General features: G+C 43.6%; 1 protein-coding gene and 1 long non-coding RNA gene across 4 annotated transcripts; one reads left to right on the top strand and one right to left on the bottom strand.

Annotated features, from left to right (window-relative positions):
- Positions 1–1,363: 1,363 nt before the first annotated feature.
- LOC121202440 (uncharacterized) lies at positions 1,364–2,737 on the top strand. The gene is made up of 2 exons (XR_005898031.2): positions 1,364–2,034; positions 2,212–2,737. It is a non-coding gene; the product is annotated as an uncharacterized LOC121202440 (long non-coding RNA).
- Positions 2,040–19,340, bottom strand: slc38a4 (solute carrier family 38 member 4). 3 transcript variants are annotated; one of them, XM_029160429.3, is made up of 16 exons: positions 19,155–19,339; positions 13,994–14,096; positions 12,451–12,649; positions 12,245–12,335; positions 11,982–12,097; positions 11,047–11,120; positions 10,778–10,952; positions 10,531–10,613; positions 9,946–10,004; positions 9,463–9,723; positions 8,718–8,797; positions 8,532–8,632; positions 8,294–8,418; positions 5,039–5,183; positions 4,490–4,587; positions 2,040–4,367 (listed from the first exon to the last, which is right to left on the bottom strand). In XM_029160429.3, the coding sequence occupies exons 3-16, from the start codon at positions 12,573–12,575 to the stop codon at positions 4,263–4,265; spliced, it is 1,638 nt and encodes a 545-aa protein (XP_029016262.1). In that variant the 5' UTR covers positions 12,576–12,649; positions 13,994–14,096; positions 19,155–19,339; the 3' UTR covers positions 2,040–4,262. The 3 variants fall into 3 exon arrangements, with proteins under 3 accessions (XP_029016262.1, XP_029016263.1, XP_029016264.1); XM_029160430.2 differs by lacking the exon at positions 13,994–14,096 and having other exon boundaries at positions 19,155–19,340; XM_029160431.3 differs by lacking the exons at positions 13,994–14,096; positions 19,155–19,339 and adding an exon at positions 18,603–19,089.
- Between the last annotated feature and the right edge of the window lie 3,062 nt (positions 19,341–22,402).

The following is a 22,402-nucleotide window of genomic DNA, read 5'->3' as shown; positions in this document are numbered from 1 at the left end:
CTGCTCCATAACCTAGATCTGTCATCGAGGTCGAAACGCAATCAATGACAGATCAGTCTGTCTGCCAGACTGGTGCCTTTTAAAACCGTTACAATCAATATATTTAAACAAAAAACATCCACTGGCCCAAGTCATAGTGGGAAAACCCATTAATAATCATAAGGCCATAAGATATGTTGCACTCTCCCACGATCAACCAAAATGAGAACTGTAAAGCGCCTGACTTGTGACAAATGTGAAGACTGGAATAAAGTCCAATGGTGTAATGGAATAATAAAGTCACACAGGAAAAGTCACACAGGAAAGTAAGACCTGTTATGATATCTGCTCTATTATGTTTTTGAACCTTTCACATAATCTCCACACTGCTCACCAGTTTGTTTTGGATTGCCTGATCCTCTATTGTTGACTCGGCCCGTTTGTTAAGGCCCATCAAGCTCATTCTAACTTACTGTACGACCCCTCATCGGCTGAACTCAGACCTCGCTGCACACTGGCCCTGCTACGGCTTTTTTCCCACACAGATAGTAAGTTATTCACGGTGGCCGTATTCGTGGAATTCAGTGGACTGTACAGAGCGGAGCGCTTAATCCTCGTGAAGAGAAGATAGCTGAGAGTAAAAACCACAGGGAGGGTAGGGGCTTTGGAAAAGGGTGTGAGAGGCTGGGGGGGTGAAGGCAAAGAGGGCAGTAATAATCCATTGAATAAAGAAGAGATGAGTAGTGTCTTCACTCAACCAGACCTACTCTTCACTCACAGGCTTGTTAGTCTGAACCAGTTTGAATGATGATGAATCTAAAGCTCCTTATCTTATGAGGGAAAATACTTAATCATCGGCTATTTATTTAACACTGATGACTGAGTATGCACAATATGTTTTTGTCCACTATGAGTCACACTTGGGTTGGACACATCCTGTTAAACATATGCTAACTATAGAGGAATGATACAGCAGGTTATCACCCAGATTTGATGTAGTCTGGGACACATGCTGATCTTGCGATGTCTGGCAAATACACACTAATCAATCACACCCTCTCAGCCGCAGCCTTGGCCAATGGAACATGTCAACCTAACCCCTGTTGCTCAATGTGCGTTTGCATTGCGAGTTGTTTTTTCACTTGAACTTATTACAAAGAGAAAAATCTGAGCACTTTTCTTGCTAGGAGATATATAGGGGGAGCCCAGGCGGCCCAGGGCGGTCACCGGGCCATCGCAGGGCCTACAACGCACAGACAAACCAACTGGTGTGACGTCCGTGAGCATATTAGTCACATATTAATCTGGGAGGAGGAAGAGGGAGGGGGGCTGGAATGTAGCAGAAAGCTGACATGTTGGGAAAAAATGTAGAGGAAATGCAGGGAGCACAGGTAAATGTTTTTTTAAAAAAAAGGTATATTTTTTCTAAATCATTGATGAACCAGACAGAGACAACACGTCACAGCAAGGGGGCCCAAAGTCGGTGCTGAAGGAGGTCATGCAGCTATGTGAAGTATGGTCAAAGCAACATTAGCCAAAAGGCTGTGTCCAACTTGTACTTAAACAACTCAGCAGGGGACTAAATAAGACAAACATAGACATAACAGAGATAGGAACAGAAAAACACTGGAGATTATTTAAGTTCTGCAGCGTAGAAAGGGTGAGACAGTAATATGAAATCTATTTAATGTATTCAAGATGCTTTATAAACAAGCATTTAACTTATGAAGACATTGTTTGAAATATAAATGATCAATATAAATTCAAAATTCAAAATGTTACAGCCGGACACGACACAAATCCCTAATTGACCTCTCAAGGCTCATTGTGTCCGGCTGGACTTCTGACCTGACGAAAGAAATGGAAAGGAGTTATGTAATTTCTATTTGCCAGCTGTGGTTTAAATAGTGTGGGAATCCTACAAGCTGGTGCTACATGTCAGCACCAGATGCTACCTAGACAGGAACATGTGGATCTGTTTTTTTTTCTAGATGGTCAAGTATCATCTGATTGTGACGCCAGAAAAATGTCATTCCTCTCCAAATAAAGACGGTAGTAAGTAATATTTCATTTGGCATTTTTATTTTTCTTCATAATGAAACAGCATCACTGATACAAAAAAAGAAATCAATTCCCTTTAGGGAGAGTTACAAACATGATTGAAATTAACTCATCCATCTGTGGCCGAGGGTTCATAGAAAAATGTCTCTGCCTCAAAACTGTCTTTATTAGCTGGTGATCCAACGACAACCCGTGCAATATATGACAGCTCCATGCGGCTCGGCTCAATCATGCAAAAGGGAGGTGACACGCGTTCAAATGGATCCAGACGCGCAAATCGTCAGATTGGATACCTGAGATGCTAAAAGGGGCAGAGGTGTGGTGTAAAAAAACAGTCTTACACAGCGGGCAAATGGGCTCGTGCAGCACCGCAGAGAAGAAAGGTACAAACAGGTTTGTACGATTGTCCGTCTACGTGATTCTTAGAAAAAAAAACAATCTTGCCTTGCTTGAAGATATTATGCAACTGTAAAAAAAATTCAGCTTGTATGTGACTTCTGGGACAACGTGAAACCTGCATTTTGAAGTAGGTCGTTGATTAAATCATCCTGATATGACGAGTACATATTATAACAACAAAATGAATATATAGAAACCAAATTTTCTACAAATATACAAAGGAAAAAAACCTACTGTCAAACAGCAAGAAAAAAAGTCTAAAACATAATATATATCTATTTATATATATATATATATATACTAAAACAAATGGTTGATTGCAGACGACTAAGGCAAACCCCTCCAACCACCCACTTCATAGACAACAAGTCAAGTGTACCATAAAATATAGATTATTTACAGAGCATGTACAATTGTCCAAAAAGACCATGTTTGTAATCCAAAAACATGCACAATATACACTATTTCATTTGAAATATCTATTTTCTTTTTGTATGTGGACCCGTAAAGGATCTATAAATGTTCGTCGCTTTGGCTGGACGTGTTCATGACACATAACGGCAGCGGCGAATGGGTGAAGCTACCTGGAACATTGATGTCATCAGTCGTCCGAGGAAATGCACCCGATTCAGCGTCTGATTCAGAGTTTACATAAGAAAAAGCATCAATTATGTTTAAAAAAAAAAGCGAATTCAACGGTAAGAGAAACAGATCAGGTGACCATGTGTTGAACCTTGAGCTTGACAAAGCTCAAGTGTTCAAAGACACTTTTTTTTGGAACAACAAACATGTTCTCCCCTAAATAATTGAACTTTGACCATTTGGCAACAGATGTTCTAGAGCTTAAATGGAAAGAATCGTCGAAAAAGATGGTTGATGCTAATTATAATAAGGCCATGCAGATTTGGAATAGTTCCAAACTCTCTGTTCCAAACTCTTTAGTTTTTTGCTCAATCCATCAGCAGGACTAAAATCTCTCAAATCATCAAGCTGCTATTTAAAGCTATTTGGAGAAGGTTATAAAATGCATACTTTCGTGCTTTTCATACTATGACTTTTTTGCTAATATATCTGATTTGACAGCATACGTGGTCATTTCATACATCCCAGCTCTTTCAAGTGCCTAACACATCCCAGCAGGTGTCGGTAATGGTCGCTGGACTTTGTACAATCTGAGCAGGAAATGAGCCGCACGAGGTCACGTGAGATAGTATGTACAGCGCTCGTTTCTTCAGTAGAATTGCTTGTTTATGTACATTCACACAGCTTGCATGTTCGAGTCCCCCCTGTGACAGTAATACTGAAAGGGTCGCCCTCACTTCACGAACACAGACGGGACTGAAACCAGCCCAAGAGGAAAATCCACAATAGTGCGGTAAGTGATTGATTTACTGTTTGGTGGTTTTGATATGGGTGTGCGTGTGTGTGTGTGTGGTAGCTCTTGGCACATAATGCTGAAATGTAATGCTGGAAGTGCTCGTTGTTTTGTGGAGGACTATGCCCTCGACCTCCGCATGTCCTTCAGGCGTGCAGTGTGTTAAGGGGAATTGTCTTTCCAGTCCCCACAAAAACTGCAGGCCACAGATCCACGTTAGGTGAGGGGGCTGCCCAAAAGTCTGTCCTCCCTTCTCCTGGGTTTGTGTCACAGCACATCTAGGCCTAAAAATGTTGTCACATGGCTCATGGAAATATTTCTCCTGTTTTCACCCACATTCAGTCCAAGTGGTAGGTTTTGTGGTCATTGTTTGGGATTTGCAGAAGATTGTCCAGATGATAAAGGGGGGGGGGGCACCTTATGTGGATCCGAGGAGGGGGAAATGGGCCTAGTGACTGCCACCAGAGCCTGGGGGGTTGTGGACCCAGTCCAAGACAATGAGCGACAGGCTGCCGATCATGAATACGATTCCCACCAATAGGAAGACGAACGCCTGGAGAGAGAGAAAAAGATGACAATGAGAGACAGGCAGGTTCTGGAATGTGCTGTGATTCTCAGCCGGGGTCCGGGTTACGTTTTGACAAAGTTCTTTTTGCCTCAGGAGGAGACACTTACCCCGATTTTCTGCGGAGAGCGAAATGGCAGCGACTTGACCAGGCGTAGGTAAAACGCAGCGGGTAGGATGAAGATGAGCATGGTGGCTGCAGAGGAGCCTGCAACACAAGAAAAAGACGACCGATTCAGCCAAATCAAATACCAGCCCTTAACATCTTCAACATTTTAAGGAATAATAAAATGAACTATAAAACCTACATTTTTAATTTTTTTTTGCTATCGCCATGCTCTATTGTGCCACCTACTGGCATCTCTTTGTAGGTCAGCTCGTACAGAAGTGTTTGTCATTGTGAGAATCCAGTTTTGCATATACTGTATACATGTACATCAGATTCAGGAATGAGAGTTTTACATCCCGTGGTCACACACGGCTCACGCGGTGCTTTAAGCTGCTGTATTTCCAACGTCTTTACCTAATAAAATGAACTTTGACCTCCAAGTGCTAATCAGGCTCTGACTGCTGTTTGCTCCTCATTACTTTTTTTGTGACTTTTCCATTTTTTGTATCGTCCAAATAAATCTACCGCAGGAGGAAGTGACGGCACTCACCGATGAAGCCAAATATGTCTCTGATCGTGGGGACGAAGATGACCAGCATGTTGTTGAAGACCAGGATGCTGGCGGCAATCAGCATGTGGCGAATCCAGCTGAACTCTCGATTGCTGAACAGCAGCGTGGTAATGGAGGAGCGGATCTGGAAGAAAAGAAAAAAGCCAAAGTCAAACGTAGAGTTTCAGTCTGATGCAGCCACGGAAATTAACAATAACTAATAATATGTTTTTGAGACTTTGAGTGTGAGAACATGAAAGGCCCAGCTAAGACATCCAAGTCAAGCTGCTACTGGGTGAAAGGTCGCTGGCGATCAGGAGAAATCTGAGGTGAGTTGAGCTCACAGGGAACAGTTGGGGGGTGGGGGTTTTGTTACGTTAAGTGGTGCTCTCAGTCGTTCAGAAAGACAAGGGATTATCTCCAGCAGAGCAATGGAACTATGGGATTGCATCAGCCAGTAGCGAGAGGGCGGATTTGCCTGCGGGGGGGAGGAGGAGGTGCGTTTTACTGCTGTCAGTCCCTGCTCTCCATTACGGCAGAGATAGGTCGCCATAACATTTAACCGCAGTTGTGGCGCTGACGCTCTGAACACTACAAAGAGAGCGATGTGGAGGAAAAGAAGTTCAGAGAACACAACTTTTTAACAGTATGCCAGCTGTTGCATAATTAGCAGAATAGTTTTGGAAAACTTGAGCCTTGGCGCTGCATTTCTCTCCCAGGTGCCACGCTCTTCAGCATCCCGCTGTGAAATGACAGAGGACCTTTGAAGTCCCTCTGTCAGACACCATCACACACACGCATGCGCACACACACGCATGCGCACACACACGCATGCGCACACACACACACACACACACACACACACACACACACACACACACACACACACACACACACACACACACACACACACACACACACACACAGGTTGTGTATGCAGCCCGATTCAAGGCAGCAAACTTTAGTTTACTTCAGTTAAGGCCTAGAAAGTCTGGATAAGAGACAATATAATGCAAAAAAAGTTGTAAGACTTGATTTAGAGTTAGGCGCTAAAGTCCAAGATTAAAAGGTGCCCTCAATCAACTTGTCCTCGTCGCTCTCTTCATGGTCTCCCCCGCTGCAGCCTGAGAACTGGGGCATGTTTGACTCCACATAAAGCCCTTTCATTATACACTGGATCCTGCCAAAGACCTGTGTGATCAAGCTGTTAGCATCCATCCTCCACGTGACACACACACACACACACACACACACACACACACACACACACACACACACACACACACACACACACACACACACACACACACACACACACACACACACACACACCCTCTGGTCACCTACAGTCTTGGCCCACTGGAGCCAAGGATGGCAGCAGACAAAGCTAATGTTAATCTCCAACTGAAGGTCAGCAGCATATTTAACGTTGGGCGGACTCGAGGCGGGATTCAGGGAATCTTGGCTGAGTCGTTCCCTTTGGGCTCTTATTACATCAATCCTTCAAGCAAGCTACTTAAATAAACGCAAACAACGGTGATAGTGACAGTCGGTTAATTAAACATTCCCAAACCACGCACACACACACACACACACACACACACACACACACACACACGCGCGTGCAGCTCTTCGTTCCCAGTAGCATCTCCCAGCAATAACCTGCAGTGACTCACGCTCTTTCATAGGAACCCCAGCAGGTTTACACAAGCATAACCTTCAGAGAATTTGCCAAATTATGCTACATAAAACAAACAAACACATACAGCAGCACACTGTACTATTGTTATGTGTAATGCTAAGAGCTTTTATTTTATTCTGGCGGGGGCCACGCCAGCAAAAAAGACACAGTGTAAGCAGTGTTTAGTGAATGTTCCCAGGCGTCTGCTGACTTACTTTGGCAAATTGCTTTATACTGTCCAGAGCAACAGCTGTTGCTAACTAAGGCTTCATGTCATACATAAAAAGCACCATTGCACTAACTTCTATGTCATATTCTTCTTGCCGTCCCCATAAGCAGCTTCCCACACTAGAAAAAAAAAAGGTTTGAAGGCCAGAGTTGTAGTCATATGTAGTCCCAGCTATCACTGGTTAATAGATGGTTCCATGTGTAACCATAGGTTTCAACTGGCACACGTGTGAAGATCCTGCGTGATTTGACAGCTTTTTTGTCTTTCTCAAGCCACACCCCTTGTCCCCCAACCACACCCCCTTCCATCCAGCCTCTACATGACTTTACCCCTCTGTCTTCCATCTCACCTGTGCCAGCCCCACCCTGCCTCAGTATACAGATGCCACCTCATCCCCTCCAGCCCTGTTCCAGGTCACGTAATCTTGTTTTTGGAAAAACCTTTGCTATAAGTATTTTTGATTCATAGGGACTGTAACAGGTGTCCCATTCTCACATTTCTGAGAAAGCCATGTTTTGAGATTCTAATGTGCTCCCACAGTCACCACAGACATCATGGGATTATTTATCTATCTTTGACAGGGATCTAGGTACAAATTCTTAAATATCCACGTGACCCAGATTTTATGTTCTTTTCTGCCTCCCCTGGCAGCTCACCCCCCGATTCTGCGGCTCCGCCCCTCCGTGTCCCTGACAGTAATAGGGTTCAGGGTGAGGGATTTTCCACTGTCCACCCTGAGCCTGTAAACTTCCACTGCAGAGAGAAAGAGAGAGAGTGGGGGATCCACTGTCACATTCTCTGTGACAGAAAAAAAACAGCTGTGTCTGCTGAAGGGGAGGGAGGGTGGATGGGAGTGTGTGTATTTTAATCGAAGGGATGTACAGAGAAAGGAACCTCCAGTGTCTGATCCAAGATAAGGCCTCAAAATATTCAATAATGTCTGTGTGTGGGCTCGTGACAGGCAGCTAATTTAAAAGAATGTACACTATATCCTTTAAATATTTTTAAATGTGTGTGCATGTGCTGCATCATGCTCTGTCAGCACTTTTGCAGCATGACCCCAAACACCCATCAACAAAGTACTCTGCGCCCTCTTGTGGTATTTTTGTGTAAATACAACAGATTTTCTTAAATCACAAAACAATACAAACAAAAAAAAAAACAAAAAAAAAACAGCTGTTTTGTCTTCACATGAATCCAACTCTGTGTGATCCTGCGTGTTTATAAAAGATGAAATGGCAGCATGATGCCCCCCTCTGGCCAGCAGATATTAACTTCGCTTGTCAGATTTGTTCCATGGAGAGAGCGTGAACGGTGTGTGTGTACAAGCTGTGGCTGCACTCACAGGAAACAGCACGATGGGGACAGTGAGGGTGACAGCGGTGAGCACAGCCAGACGCACCAGCAGCAACATGGTGTCAAACTTATAGACCTTGGTGAACGTGTGAAGCAACTCGGCTTCCACGTTATCTGTGCAAGCAGAGAAAGAGAAAACACAACGCGTGAACTTAGGATAACAAAAGATAAATAAGTGGACAGTCTTGTACTCATTTGGCACAGTATGCATCCTGTGTTGCCCTTACCGTAAAAGGTTAGATAGCCGAACAGTGCTGATAACATGTACATGATAAGCATAGCCAGGATGGACAGGTTGGACACATTCTGCATCTTTTTCCTGCTGCGACTGAAGAAGTGACAGGCAGATGTACAGTCAGAGGGGGACAAGACACAGCAGCGAACCAGGTCATGAAGAGAACGAGCACACTCACTCTTTGAGCTCGCTGTAGATGGGCAGGACCTCGGGATGACACACGAAGGCGAATGCCAGGATGGGCACTGTATAGGCCGTCTGCGGACCCAAGACGCACAACGCACAAGTCAGTCAACTGAAGGGAGCAATTCTGCACCATCGAATGTGTAGTAGCTCAGATGTGAGACAGATGTGAAACGTGTTGCAACATTGTGGCCTTGCTCCTACTTGCAACGTGTGGGGTTTTACTGGAGCCAGAACCAGAAATGCTTACTGATGACTCCGCTCCACACGTTTGTTCAGTCACACGCCCACATTTAAAAATCTGACGCATTGCTAATGTCATACATTTGAAAGCAACCATCACTGTGGCATGGCTTGCTTTTATAAAAACTCTGCTGGATTAGAGATGCATTGAATTCACCGCACGCAGGCACACAGCATAATGCACAAGCACACCAGCGGTGTGTTGTACTTTTTAAGTGTTTGTTTAGTCAGAACTAGTTCTTCTTTGCACTTGCCAGTAAGGTTAGTCAAACTACGCCTTTAAGATTCTCTGAGGCTGTTTAAAAAACTTAAACAAATCCAAAATAATAAATATTAAAAGATACAATGACTATTAGATCGACCTGATCCCTCAATTATCTGGGTTAATACAACTCAGTGGCAACATGTCTCAGCACACAAGAGCCTGAACACGCCCTGAGCCCCCCCACCGCCTTCACCAAACAAGTCTCTGCAAACCTGCAGTCCGCCCGCTTTACCTGCGAGTTGAACACAAAGTATTTGGGCGTGCACGTCTCCTTGTCGTCATCGGGGCGGGGCTCGTAGTAGACACCCGCGGTGCGGTGAGCGTCCAGGCTCCCCTGGGCTGCCGGAGAGATGTCGGCCCGGGAGAAGTCCATGGGCGCCGAGCGGTTGTGCAGCGCGTACATGCCCGACATGTCGGAGCCGTTGGTGCTGAGGTTGGAGTTGTGGTGCAAGAACGGCAGCGGACACGGCAGCTGGGTTTTTTTGTAGATCACCTGAGGATGGGACAAAAAAAAAAACATTGAGTGATCTCATCGCCGAGTTAGACATTTGCTAAAATGTAGCTTATTGACACATCCAGTGGACACAGAGTAACATGAGCCTGAATAATAGGTCACCCAGCTCATTTATTGGCACCCGGTTCAACTTGACCTTTTCACGGCTCGGGATCAATGAGAGCAATGAGATTGATCGAAAACATTAAAAGCCGAACGTACCACACCCAGGAAGAAGACCATGCAGGAGAGGGAGAACCCACTGGTGTAGCCCAGGTAGCCTAAGGGGGAGAACACATAAGGAAGTTTAGAAACATACAAACAAACACACAAACAAGCAAGCAACAAAACAACTGCACTAGCGACAATGTAAGATATTGTTGGGCTACACTTCTGTCCTTTTTTAAGCTTTCAGCTCTGCCATCGACTTAGAACATGGTTCATGCCTTAGAGAATTTGATATGTCCCACATCCTAAAATAGACAAGTACATCACCTATGGCAGAACTTAGCTGCGGTGTAACTGATGCATGAAGACCTGAGCAGACCATGGAATAATCGCAACACGCTTGAATAGAAACCAAATCCAAATGTGATAAATCAGGCTCCTCTCAAAAGTAAGTTCTTCATCTGTGTCATTACATGATCCCTCTGACTCTCCCCATAAAACCCGTCAGGGCGACAGAGCTGACTACGGGCCTAATATCAGTGTCATGTTACTGTAACTCCAAGTTGCCAGGATTAAACTGTTGTTGGCGCTGGAGAAAGATGGTGAACAGTGAACAACAATCAATACTTGAATACATACCTAGATTTTTAAGGAGAGACAAAGGCAGGATGATCCCGATGGACACGAACACGACCAGGTAGTTTCCGTTCATGTACCACTCGCTGCAAACCCAGACCAGAGGTTAGAGTCAGAGGAGGTGACACACAAACCTAAAGGTGTATATCAATAAGAAAACACACACACACACACACACACACACACACACACACACACACACACACACACACACACACACACACACACACACACACACACACACACTTACCCGGAGTTTTCTTGTAAACCCAAGAAGGCCCTGATAACCTCAGGCAGCTCGTACTTGACAATAAATAGGTAACTAGACATAGCTCCGATGTTCTGCATAATTATGGACCCGAATGCCGCTATTTTCCCTGGCCAGCCAAATGCTCGCTCTCCCAGCTTCTCATAAATCAATGACCCTGTGAGACAGAAGATTTCAGACTCAGACTCAGAATCAGCGGCACAACAGAGTGTGAGAATCTGAGCGCCTCTGTATAGAAGTGAAACACTAACCTCCTTCCTTTGCTGTCACAAGGAGCAGATGCACAGAATATAAGGAGAGGATCGCCACGGCAACTAGGAGGATGCTGCGCAGAGAAAAAAAAAAGTAGGCATTACAATTAAGCCGTGATTGGAGTGAAACCAATAAAACAGGCATGAGAGAAAATCTGGAATAAGAATAAGAAAACCATTATCAGTCCAACAGTGGGAAAATTGCATTTAACAACAGCAGAGTACAGATGAAGTATGTGAAGGCCAGTCTGGCCAAAAGAACATTTACTAAATGGAAACAAAAGGAAGCGCTAATAATCAAATCAAATCAAGTAAAGTTGCATATAGACAAAGTGTTGCACTGGTTATAATGGCTAGTTTTACAACTGATTCTAGTGAGTGAGTTATGGTAGGTGATCATTGTAGAGTCAGTTTGAGGCAGGGAAGAAGGATCTGTGGAATCTCTCACACAGTGAAGGTAGATCAGTCTGACAATGATAACGAGGAAAGGGACAGGAAGAGGATTTATGGTCTCTTTAGCTCTTTAGTTTTGTTCTTTGACAAGTAACTCTGACTCACTGCAGCTGCTTAAACCTGTGTGTGATTTCTAGCATGACCAGCGCAGCCTCGCGTCTGGGTTTCGGACAACCGATACTGTCTACGTGTGGAGCCCCTGTCATGCTCTGAAGCCTGGGGTGGCCATGCAGCTGGGGCATGGGCGATAGGTGGGACTGACTAGTGTAAAGTGACAGCAGGGGGTGGTTTTGAATGTTGGAAGGCAGCCACGAATGCTGAGCATGCCCACACACGAGACAGACTAATGGACGGCAGGTGAACTGAGGGCGCCGAGTGCAGAGGTCATGAGGGACACCTGCCTCATTCTGTGCTAAACTGAATCCATGGGTTAAATTAGTGAGTACACTACAATTATGAATGCATAGTCAAACAGGACTCACGTGAAGAGCACGATGCCCGTGTTGGCCATGGCGAAGGACAGGCCCAGGATGCCGCTGCCCATGATAGCGTTGCTCAGGTTGAAGACGGACATGCCGAAGGAGGTGTGGCCCGGGTGCTGCAAGACGGACAGTCAAAGGCGTTGTTAGCAATGTTAGCAGTGCTCACACACACACACACACACACACACACACACACACACACACACACACACACACACACACACACACACACACACACACACACACACACACGTCGCTCTTACATATTCTTCATCATATTTCTTCTTCTTCATCATCCCATTACTTGAGAGAAACTTATGGTCTTCCATGTCGTCGTTGTCCTCCATATACTGGCTGCAAAGTCCGGGAAATACAAAGGTTCATAATTAGCAAATGCACTTGCTGTGGGAAGTTCAGACATTTTTTATGTGACGTGACACGTGATTACAGGTGTGGAGATCGTGCTGACCTGTTAATAGTTCCCTTCTCTGAGTCCATGGCCTCTGTGTAGCCGTCATCCAGGCTGTTGGTGCTGTCATCATCGGCCTCTGTCGGGACTTTGCTCAGTTCCATACGATCCACAACTCCCGGCATGGTTGCACGCAGCAAGTCAGGAGGAATGCAAGGTTTTCAAGGCTCGCTGAGTTGCAGAGTGGTGTTGGTGGGGTCTATGTCGAAGCAAAACAATGGGGAAAGAATGAGAGAAGAAGGCCACCTAGAAGTTTCCAGCAGTAGGTTTCCTGCACAAGTCAGCCTTGATAAAACAAACAGTCCAACCTATTCTTGGAACCTGAGGGGCTGCGTTTGCTGTGTTACCCTGAAAAAGGAGCGGTGACGTGTGATGCAACCGTATCAGCATTTCCTTTTGTTGCAAGTTTGCAAAGCAGTTAGGACAAATGCCTCTAAATAAATATAGCTTATAATATGAACTGTACTTCTAGCGGAGGGTTTCAGGGCAGTTTTGGCTAGCAGTGTTAACATGCACAGAGAATGGTGACTGGAGTTAAGTCAACAAAACCCTGAAACTAGATCAAGGATGTGACAGGGTTCACCTGACCACCGCCACCAACTGGCTCGTGTTTAAATTGGATTTACTCAGCCGCAGCCAATAAAGGGGAGGTGGCCAGCGGTGGCACACAGGGCCTCACACTTCACTTTCCAGCTTACGCAAGAAGGAGCTAGAAGACGGCGAGCATTACCAACGCCACTAACGTCTCAATTATTTAAGGGGGCTTGTTTGTCACACTCATACAAGGGCCGCATTGACGGAAAGATCCCAAGTGTGACGCGTTGGCTGACTAATAACTATGGCAACGGGTATTCAAGCACCAAAACAGAGGTGTCGCTCAAAATGAGGAACCTGTAGGAAAAGGGAAGCGCAGACATTCTCTTTTAAAGGTTTGTTGAAGTGTAAAAAAGTGTGGCCAGAAAAGACACTTAGGTGCAAAGTGATAACTGCTAATTCACCAGCCAGATTTGAGTCGGTGCGTTTACGTGCACCGTAAGAAAGCACGTTCCAGTGGATTCTGTCAGGTTAGGCGGCTTCTCAGCTGTCATGTAAATAAGAAAAGTTTCTGTAATGGATGAGAGTTTACAGAAAGCCAACAATTGTGGGCAGATCCGCCGCATACACGTCCACGCTGAACAAAATTTGCACAAGAAAGCAGCCCAAGTCTGAAAATGAGAGGCAAATAGTTGCTGTATAACTTCACTTGGCTTAATCGTCTTTAAAACACAACAGCACAACAGTTGCATGTCGCATAAGAACCATTTGAAACGTATTTTGAAAATAAAGCTTTCCACCCTACACCCTAATTCCATACAGTCTCCACCTAAACCAAGTCCTCTGCTTTACCTCCCAAACACGCCCTGGTGCAGCTAAGGAGGTATTTCATTCCAGTGACCAGAGGCGAGGAAACATTGAATTTTGATAAAAATTTTGCTATTTTTGGACTTTTACTCTGAAAGGCAGGAGACTTATTTACATTACCCAAAAAGGTTCAGGTACTCACTTTTACAGGACGGTTCTTTAAAGGCGTTCCAGGACTTGTCCTTTATTTATGACTGACAAGGCAGAGAGTCGGAATGAGGTGGAACTTTTGAACTCAGATGGAGCTTTAAAGAGAGGAGGGAGGACCTGTGTTAACCAATGAGAACACACACTCGCCCCTCCTTAGAGCATCAAACTATGACACACGCATGCTCGCTCGCACACACATAGACGTAGTTAGACACATTAAGATATACTTAAAACTGAGATGAATGTTGACTACATTAGACTCATTATAGTCTGATGGTGGCAGGCACCAGTGCAGTTAGTGACCATACAGTTTTAAATTACTGCTAAATATGTGTGCATGTGATTCTCTGGAGGACCATGGGTGGATGCACATGTTTCAAACGACTCAATTCTAGTGTCACTATGGGCAACCGTTCATCGTTCCAAGGTAGGCTGTGCCCAGCGTGCGACCAATCCGGCTGCGCTTTGCGGGACGTCATCGTACCGAAGGTCACGTCCATGCCACTGCCCAAATGGCGAAACGCACGCGGATCCGACGGTTTCACCGCATAGCGCTGTCGACTGTTTATCCAGATCTTCTTCAGTTGGAGGGTTCAAACAAGCTAAACAGAGTCAAGGGTAAACCATAGAAAGCCAAATTCACACTCAGTTAAACCTTCGACGCCATCCACTGTATAGCTAAAGCGGCATTCCTGCCTCTGTGTGCATTACCTGTGGCTATAGAACCATCTCCAAGCCAGTCGTACCACATACCAAACAGGGGTGGGGTCAACCTTTTGAGGGGTTTTGAGGTCAAACGACTAACGAGCAGCGATACTTAAGCGACCGTGCTCATTGTTTTGGGTGTAGTTGTAGTTTTGGATTTTGGGTGACTGGTTGAGGTGAAGAAACATGATATATGGTTTCGTTAAACTTGTTGACGAAGGAGAAATGACATTAAAGGATTTTGAATGACAGCAAAAGTAATAATAAAAGTAGGAGAAAATTTATATAAATTTTTATAAATTTATATACATTTATATAAATGTTTTATATTATGTGGACAGTATAGCTCTACATTTTGTCTTGTTCATTTAAATTCTTTCCAGGAAGTGATAAAAAGACGGATGGGTTTTCAAGAGAGAAGCTGCACTGAGGTGCCTTCACAAATTTGCTCTTATTAAGTCCTAAAAATCAAATTGAAACTCTTTGTTCACAACATGCCAGTCCGGCTCAGTTTTCAGTTTTCTTTTGAGTCTTACCAGTAAATGTTGACCACGTTTGCCATGTGAAAAAACACACCCTGTTTCCAAAACACACGGCGGGAAAGCTGTCCCTACCTCTGGACTTGCCAAAACACCACAGGGAAACGCTCCTTTTAGGTTTTGTTATTACATAGTATTAGATACAACACATCCCAAAAACATACACCATCTTTGGCTAATTTATAATTAACTGAATTTCCCAAATGACCACAGTAAATGTGGTCATTTGTGCAGCACGTGAATAACAAACAATATTGACATCTCTGCAAGAGATGTCAATATCATGGGGGGGGGGTCCAATGGGGTTCCATTGTAGATCAAATGGGTTTTTTCCTTTAATTACCAAAACAAAAGAATAACAGAGTTGGAGTTGCCGCAGCCACTTAGTCACTGATTGTATGTGGGTCTAGAGCTTGGTATCCCTCAGCTGTGAAGTACATCATGCAGCCTGTTGGTGAATCATTGGCCCAGGTGACAAAATATGACTTTTCCCTCAGATTCAGTCTACATGTGGCAAACTCTGGGAAAAAAACATGAATGCATCACAACAGAAACAATGACACGAGCTCCTTTAAGGATGCTGCAGCAGATTCTGGCTGTGGTGCGAAAGCACGCGGGATATTACACCAATAAATTTCATTGGAAACTGTTCCGACATTTGCGCTTTTGTGAATATACAAGCTAAGCTAATCTCCAGGCCGTGGATTAATTTGTAATAGCGAGTAAGAGAGAGGGGGTTTGAACTTTCCGCTGTGTCATCGTTGTGTCACATACAGTACGTGGTGGAATCTATGAAGATGCATAAACTGATCAGCCTCCCGTGGATGACCCACTTTGTGTGAACTTCCACATTGGATGACTGTATAGCACTGTATGTGGCATGTTCAGACAACTCCCTCCTGCCTTTCTTCTTCTTTTCCTCCTTGTCCCATTTTGCCTACTTCAGACCCTTCTACTTATTAGAAGTCCTGTTATTGTATTTCATGCAAAAGTTGCACTTCTCCCAAAACCTTTTTAGTGATCCAACAACATCACTTTGACTAAACCACAGTTTTCCCAGAGAAAATGCAATTTCTTTTATACTATACTGGTTCAGAAACAAAGGGGCCTTTGTAGAACTGTAAAAATCAGGCCCGTACTTTTAAATCCCCCATAATAACTCAAAAGGTACAGAAAAAAAAACTGAAGGAACAAACTGCATAGAATTCAAAGCCCAAAAAACCTATAGAAGTAAGTTGAGCAAAATGAAAGAGTGTATTCAGCAAACACAGTGTTGACCCTTTGAACAACGCGCCCTGGTGTGTCCTAACCCTGTTTGTGCACCCACCCCTCGGGGACCCCTAGTTTATCTTATCAGCGTGTATTGATTTGCAAACCCGTGTGTGCTAACGATGACGACGGCAACTGGCGACGCAACAACACGAGACGCTGTGCAAGCTCAAGGTCTCGGCCTTGGCTTCTGGCGAACGTAGGCCGACGGCGATGTCCGAAAAAAGAAGTTCTTCAAATGAATTTAAACTTTCTTTTGGCCATTTTTCCCACACAGCGTGTTAGTTTTTGATTTATAGAAATTTTAGAATTAAACAGCTTGTACTTTCCTTTATTTATTTGGAGCTGGTTTGCAAACGTACAATGACGTTATTGTTATCTGGAGACTGCTTGCTCAGCAAGTCTTTGCAGAATATAAAGTTCTCAGAAAATCTATGCCCAATGCCCAGACTTCACACCGAGTGTGAAACACGTTTTCTGTTGCATCAGTGACAATGAACCTGATGTCCTCTGATTATCCAGGGGCCCCCTCGCGGGATATTTTGGCAGTGGTCAGTTAAGACGTGTCATCCCAGCATTTAGATACAGCATTATTGACAGCATGTCTGCATATCAGCAATCCAATATAAAGACCTATAGCGTGCTCTTGAGACTGAGTGATTCCAACTCGGTGGGCTTTTGTACATTTAAAATATAAATACCACTTCTGATTACAGAAGCTATCGCAAACGGTTTTCAATGTGAACTGAGAACCTGGCGATGCTCCTCCGTCGCTGTAGCTTTCTGTCAGTCATTTGCGACCCTTCAAAACTCACTTGGAACTTATTTGCACATATGCATTTCAAGTTTCATCATCCAAAAGTGCCTCAGGAGCAGCTGCCCGCGGGGGAGGTCTGACCCAAATGTGTCATTCAGCCATTCAGCTTTTTTTTACCCCCCCCAACCAATGGGGGAGTGAAGCTCCATGAGCAACCTCTGCCCCAAAGACAGGTGTTTAAAACTTCTGCTGGTATTTTCCTCTCACCTGCAGCCTCTGCAGCTTACAGCGTTCATCCGACCAAAAAAACAACTGCAACTGTGGCCCCAATTATAACCTTAATTTATGTTAGATGTTGAACTATTAATTTGTGGCTATGCAGGGGATGCTACAGAACTGCATTCAACAAACAGGATCAACTTGTAAAAATAGTTGAATCTCTCTTCTGGTGCTCCTAATCTAATCAGTTCACATGTACTTTTTGATAGTGCAAGGCTAAACAGCTGAAGTGACCCTTGCATCTTCTACTTCCATAAAGTCCCAACTTATTTTCACATGTCCAGCAAAGCAGCCAACCAGTCTTTACTAAAGCGTCCAAATAGACACTCCAAAGCTTTACCATCGGCGTAAAACACACCCACTAATTACAATTGGCTACTTAAAATGCTTTCTAACAAAAGACATAGGTGGAGCTTCACAGCTGAATAAAAGACCTGGCTGGGTGCCTCTTATGTAAGACGCACAGTGAACACACTTGACACTCAGGTATTTTTAGCAGTCAAAGGCACAGTGCTATAAAACGAACACTCAAATTAAACAGAGATATTGTTCCCCGGGGGGTCCTTTGTTTTCAGTCAACAGCCGGTGATCTGCTGTATTTGACTCGGATTAGGGTGTGTTGCTTTAAGCGCTTCACTGAAACCAGAGGAAAGGATGGCGCTCAGGCACTAAAAAAAGTGACAACAACCGAGCACATGTCAAAAAAGCGTCAGTGGAGACACAAGATGGAAAATCCCACATCGTCAACAAGGAAATCACTGTGAGGAAAAGGCATCACGTTTCCTTTCTAGAACTTTCACAGAACCACAAGACAATCGGTCCGGCATTTAGTTAATCAACTCACCGGATGAGCCCACGATCTTCCCTTTTGCTGATCAATTCGAGATCACATCAACTGGACAATTTTGTACAGTATGTTCGAGCCAACCATGTCAACACATTTAGCCTGTGAGGGCCAGTCATGGCATGTTTATTAGCTCCCGGTGAGCCCTGCAGGCCACTGTCAGGATGCGTCTCCCTGCTATTACATAAACGAATGATCAATATTTTACCTTTGGTCATTTGCGTCCACTATTCGCCCGTTTTGATTTAGTTGATGTGAGATCGCGGCTCAGACACAGAGCCAAGAGATGCAGATGCAGCCAAGACGCTTCTGTCTGTTAGCAAAACGCAGAAAAGTCTCCCACGCCTCCTATGATCAACCGGTGAATGTATAATAATGACAAACGCGTATAATAATTCAGTCTTGAGGCGCGTCCGGTGTAAAGAGGGGGTTTATAAATAAAGACTGCTAATTACTGCACTTGAATCCAGGCACACCCTTGGAAAAAGGAAACGCTGCATCCATTCATTATCTCCGGTTATCAAACTATCAAAATTGATAATCCGTTCAAAAAGAAAGAAAAGAAAACAAACGAAACGAAACGAACCTAGGGAACCAAGCCCTCTTGAGGTTTCTTACAAGGTCTACTCAGGCTGTGAGCACTGCAGCCGGGTCGTCGCACTCAGATGAATAATCTGAATGAAATACACGCTGGTTGTAATAAACCAGCAATTCACGCGCAACGCGGGTGAACAAAACATAATTTAATGTATAGTCTTACCAAATGTTTCGGTGTGGCGCGCGGACAGCTTCGGTAGGAGGCGGAATAGTGGCGAGCCGGACTTCGAGACCCTTCCCATTTAACGAGCTACGCGAGTGGAAATTTCCATCTGCCATGTGATGGTGGCAACTCCTGGAGCGTCGTGTTTCACCGCCAAGCTTTGCTGGGGGGCTTCTTCTTCTCCCGGCGACCCCCCCAAAAAACACCCCTCCCCTTCCCTCGGGCGCTCATGTGCAGAGATACTTAGTGTGGGCTGAGTGGCTCTAATCGCTGTAATTGCTCTTGTCCAAATATTTAATCCTAAACTGTGATAATCAATAAAATGTTTGGACGATTGCAAAACTGTAGAAGATGCTAAATGCTTATGTAATTTCTTTTTGTGGGGGTGCGGGGAGTGTCTGGCATCCTTTGTTTACATTCCGACTGGCCACGTTGTTGGATAAAAGGAGCGCTTCCCTGGCAAAATGTGTTTTAAAGGGAAAGTAGGGAGCTAAAAACTAGATTCGGTGTCTTTATCAGTGGTGAGGTAGTGAAATTGCGCAATCAGCAGCCTATTTGGTAACGGTGTTTAACGTTATACTTCTACTGTCCTACATTCAACAAATGGTTCACTTTTACTCAGAAATGCAAAAATGGAGGTAAAAAAACCCGACAGTGCTAATGATTAAGCTATACCTGCAGCGTGTGTAAATGAGTTAAAATCAGATTAGATGAAGCTTTTGAAGTTTGAAGGAAGCGTTCTCAAAATTGTTACAAATAATTCTAACAAAACAGTGTAACAAACTATTAGGTTATACTAAAAATACTCAAATACTAAATTTGTGAGATAAAAGGGGGTCTTGGGGTCAGATGTATGTAACCTTTAACATAATGCTTTTTAGCTGTGACCTCATCTACAGCAGCCAATCAATTCAGATACTTTGAGCTTCTGAGGATATATAGACTGTGTAGTACGCCATGTATTCAGTATTGTAAAATTTTATTTTAGTACTTCTTCTGTTTTTTATTTTTTACTCCAGAGAAGCTGCAGCTATAGAGAACATCACTTGTGTGGGAGTTGTTAAGCCATATAATGACCTGACAGACAACGCGTTATGGTATATAAAACCAAAACAAAAACATAAGACTTCTTTTTCCTATAGGGGCAAAACATATGGATCTAGACAAAAGGAATCCCCATTTAGACTTGTTAGGTGTGTGCTGTGAAGTCTGAATTGCCATCGCGTCAAATCTGAGAGACATCCGTTTCCATGGAGCTGAAAACAAACTTAACCTGGGATCTCATTTCAGAATATATTTTTGAACCGTTGGTGTCATTTGCAATAACATTTTCACCTTAAATGAGCCGCATAAAGAAAAGTGATAATAAGTAATAAATAATAAGTGATGTATTGCATTGTACACTAAGAAACTACTATCAAAATAATATAGTATAAGTATTATTATTATAAGTAATAATTAGACAAAATTCAATTAAAATGTGAAAACATATTAGAAATAAATACCTATATAATTACATCTGGTGCTTAAAATACTTTACACATGGATATCAGTTTGAAGTCTGTAAAACAACACTATTTTATTATTTTGATTCTATTATTATTAGATTATTATTATTATTCTGCATCCTCCTTAAATTGCTCACGTGCACTCATGTGGCATGTAACAAATCGGAATGTTAACCGGCCAGATGTTCTTAGTTCTTATTTCTCATATGACATCATAGCACCTTTTTAAAAAAACGAACTGCACGGAACCCACCTCACAAAGCCTGGGTGACCCAGTTAACGCAAATAGAAAATGCCTTTCATTTACGCAGCAGGGGGAGAGAGGTGAGACGGGCTGACACTAGCAGTGACATGGTGGTGCCACACAATGTGCAGCCCCGCTTCACCTGCTTGATTTCTCTCTGCAGTAGAAAGACCGCACTTTGGGACCTAAATGATAGAATTCTGTGTTAAATTATGACAACTGCTGCCCACATGGTCTTTGGGTTTATGCTTACTACTCATCCGTTAGTGAAAGACAGCTATCTTTTCTGACACTGATAAATTAACTGGATGCTCTACGTGCCTGAGGTGGCAGATACATTTAGTGACTAATGCAGAGTTAAACGTCTAGCTAATGTTAGCCAGACTCAAGGACCCAGATATTTCTCTCAGGAGGTGATTGAAACCAAAGCAGCTACAGTAAAAGTGGAGTAAATATAGGGCGCGTGCGTGTCAGGTGACAAATGAAAGCTAAAGGCCCAGTGCAATATAAATTTCTGTACACTTCAACTGCTAAGAGCCTGTTTAACATAGCGACTTACCTTAAACAATACAACAGCTTTTTTCAGCTCAATTCTTGAGATGATTGAGGTGATTTCAAATTCAACACTGCAAGGTGAAATGCAATAAAGATAATGAATATAGTGAATTTAGGGTTTTGAAATGATATTTGACCTGCATGATAGCACATGATAACTAAGCAATAAAAACATAGTAATATATGTTATATTGTTCCTTTTACATATAATACAATTGGAATGTTGTGATAATATATATCTTAATATTGATATATATTAATATTGTTAGTCATACATGACTTTTAGTTTCATATCTCATCATCATACACTATGTTTACATTTCCATCATGTGCTAAATCAGTTTTGCTTCAGTAACGTTGAAATGCAGTAATTAGCAGCACATTAGCAGATCTTTAATAGAACTTACACAGATTTTCAGACTAGTTATTACTGCAGTTGCAGCACTCGTCCCATCCCCTCTGTTGAAACCCTGCTGAACTTGACACTCGAACACTGACAAACACAGGTTACATAAACCCCTGACGGCATCATACCTGTCGCCGAGAGCAACCCCCCATTGAGCAAACCAGTCAAACAAATGCCGCCGTTATGCAACAGTACAGAAGTCGCACAAGAAGCGCCCCGACACACTCCTGCTTCGTGCTCTTTATTTAATAATTGGTAATCGATGGAGAAAAAAATCCAATTTATGTAGAATTTAACGTCCAACTGTGGCAGCAGCTTGCTCACAAGCCAGGGATGCATGCGTGCAACCCCCCCACTGTTTCCAGGGGAAAAAAAAAACACATCTGGGCTCCGTTGCTGTTGAATGTCTGATGGACAAACAAAAAGAAAAAAAGAAACACAGCATGTGTGTTTTTATGAATCCAACATCTGCCTGCTTGATTTAGCATAAACCAAGTCCTGTCATCTGTTAGAAGGAGAGCGCAGACCCTTCACC

This window comes from Betta splendens, chromosome 9 (assembly GCF_900634795.4).
Source record: "Betta splendens chromosome 9, fBetSpl5.4, whole genome shotgun sequence".
Lineage (NCBI taxonomy): Eukaryota > Metazoa > Chordata > Actinopteri > Anabantiformes > Osphronemidae > Betta > Betta splendens.
The sequence above is the reverse complement of the archived record's forward strand: the minus strand, read 5'-3'. Positions and strand labels throughout refer to the sequence as shown.

Excerpts from the sequence above, each read along its gene's own strand:
- slc38a4 (XM_029160430.2), bottom strand. The coding sequence starts at position 12,575 with ATGCCGGGAGTTGTGGATCGTATGGAACTGAGCAAAGTCCCGACAGAG. Across the intron at positions 12,098-12,244 it reads AGAAATATGATGAAGAATAT|CACCCGGGCCACACCTCCTT; the intron begins GTAAGAGCGACG and ends TCCGTCTTGCAG. Across the intron at positions 10,953-11,046 it reads TGTGACAGCAAAGGAAGGAG|GGTCATTGATTTATGAGAAG; the intron begins GTTAGTGTTTCA and ends TCTGTCTCACAG.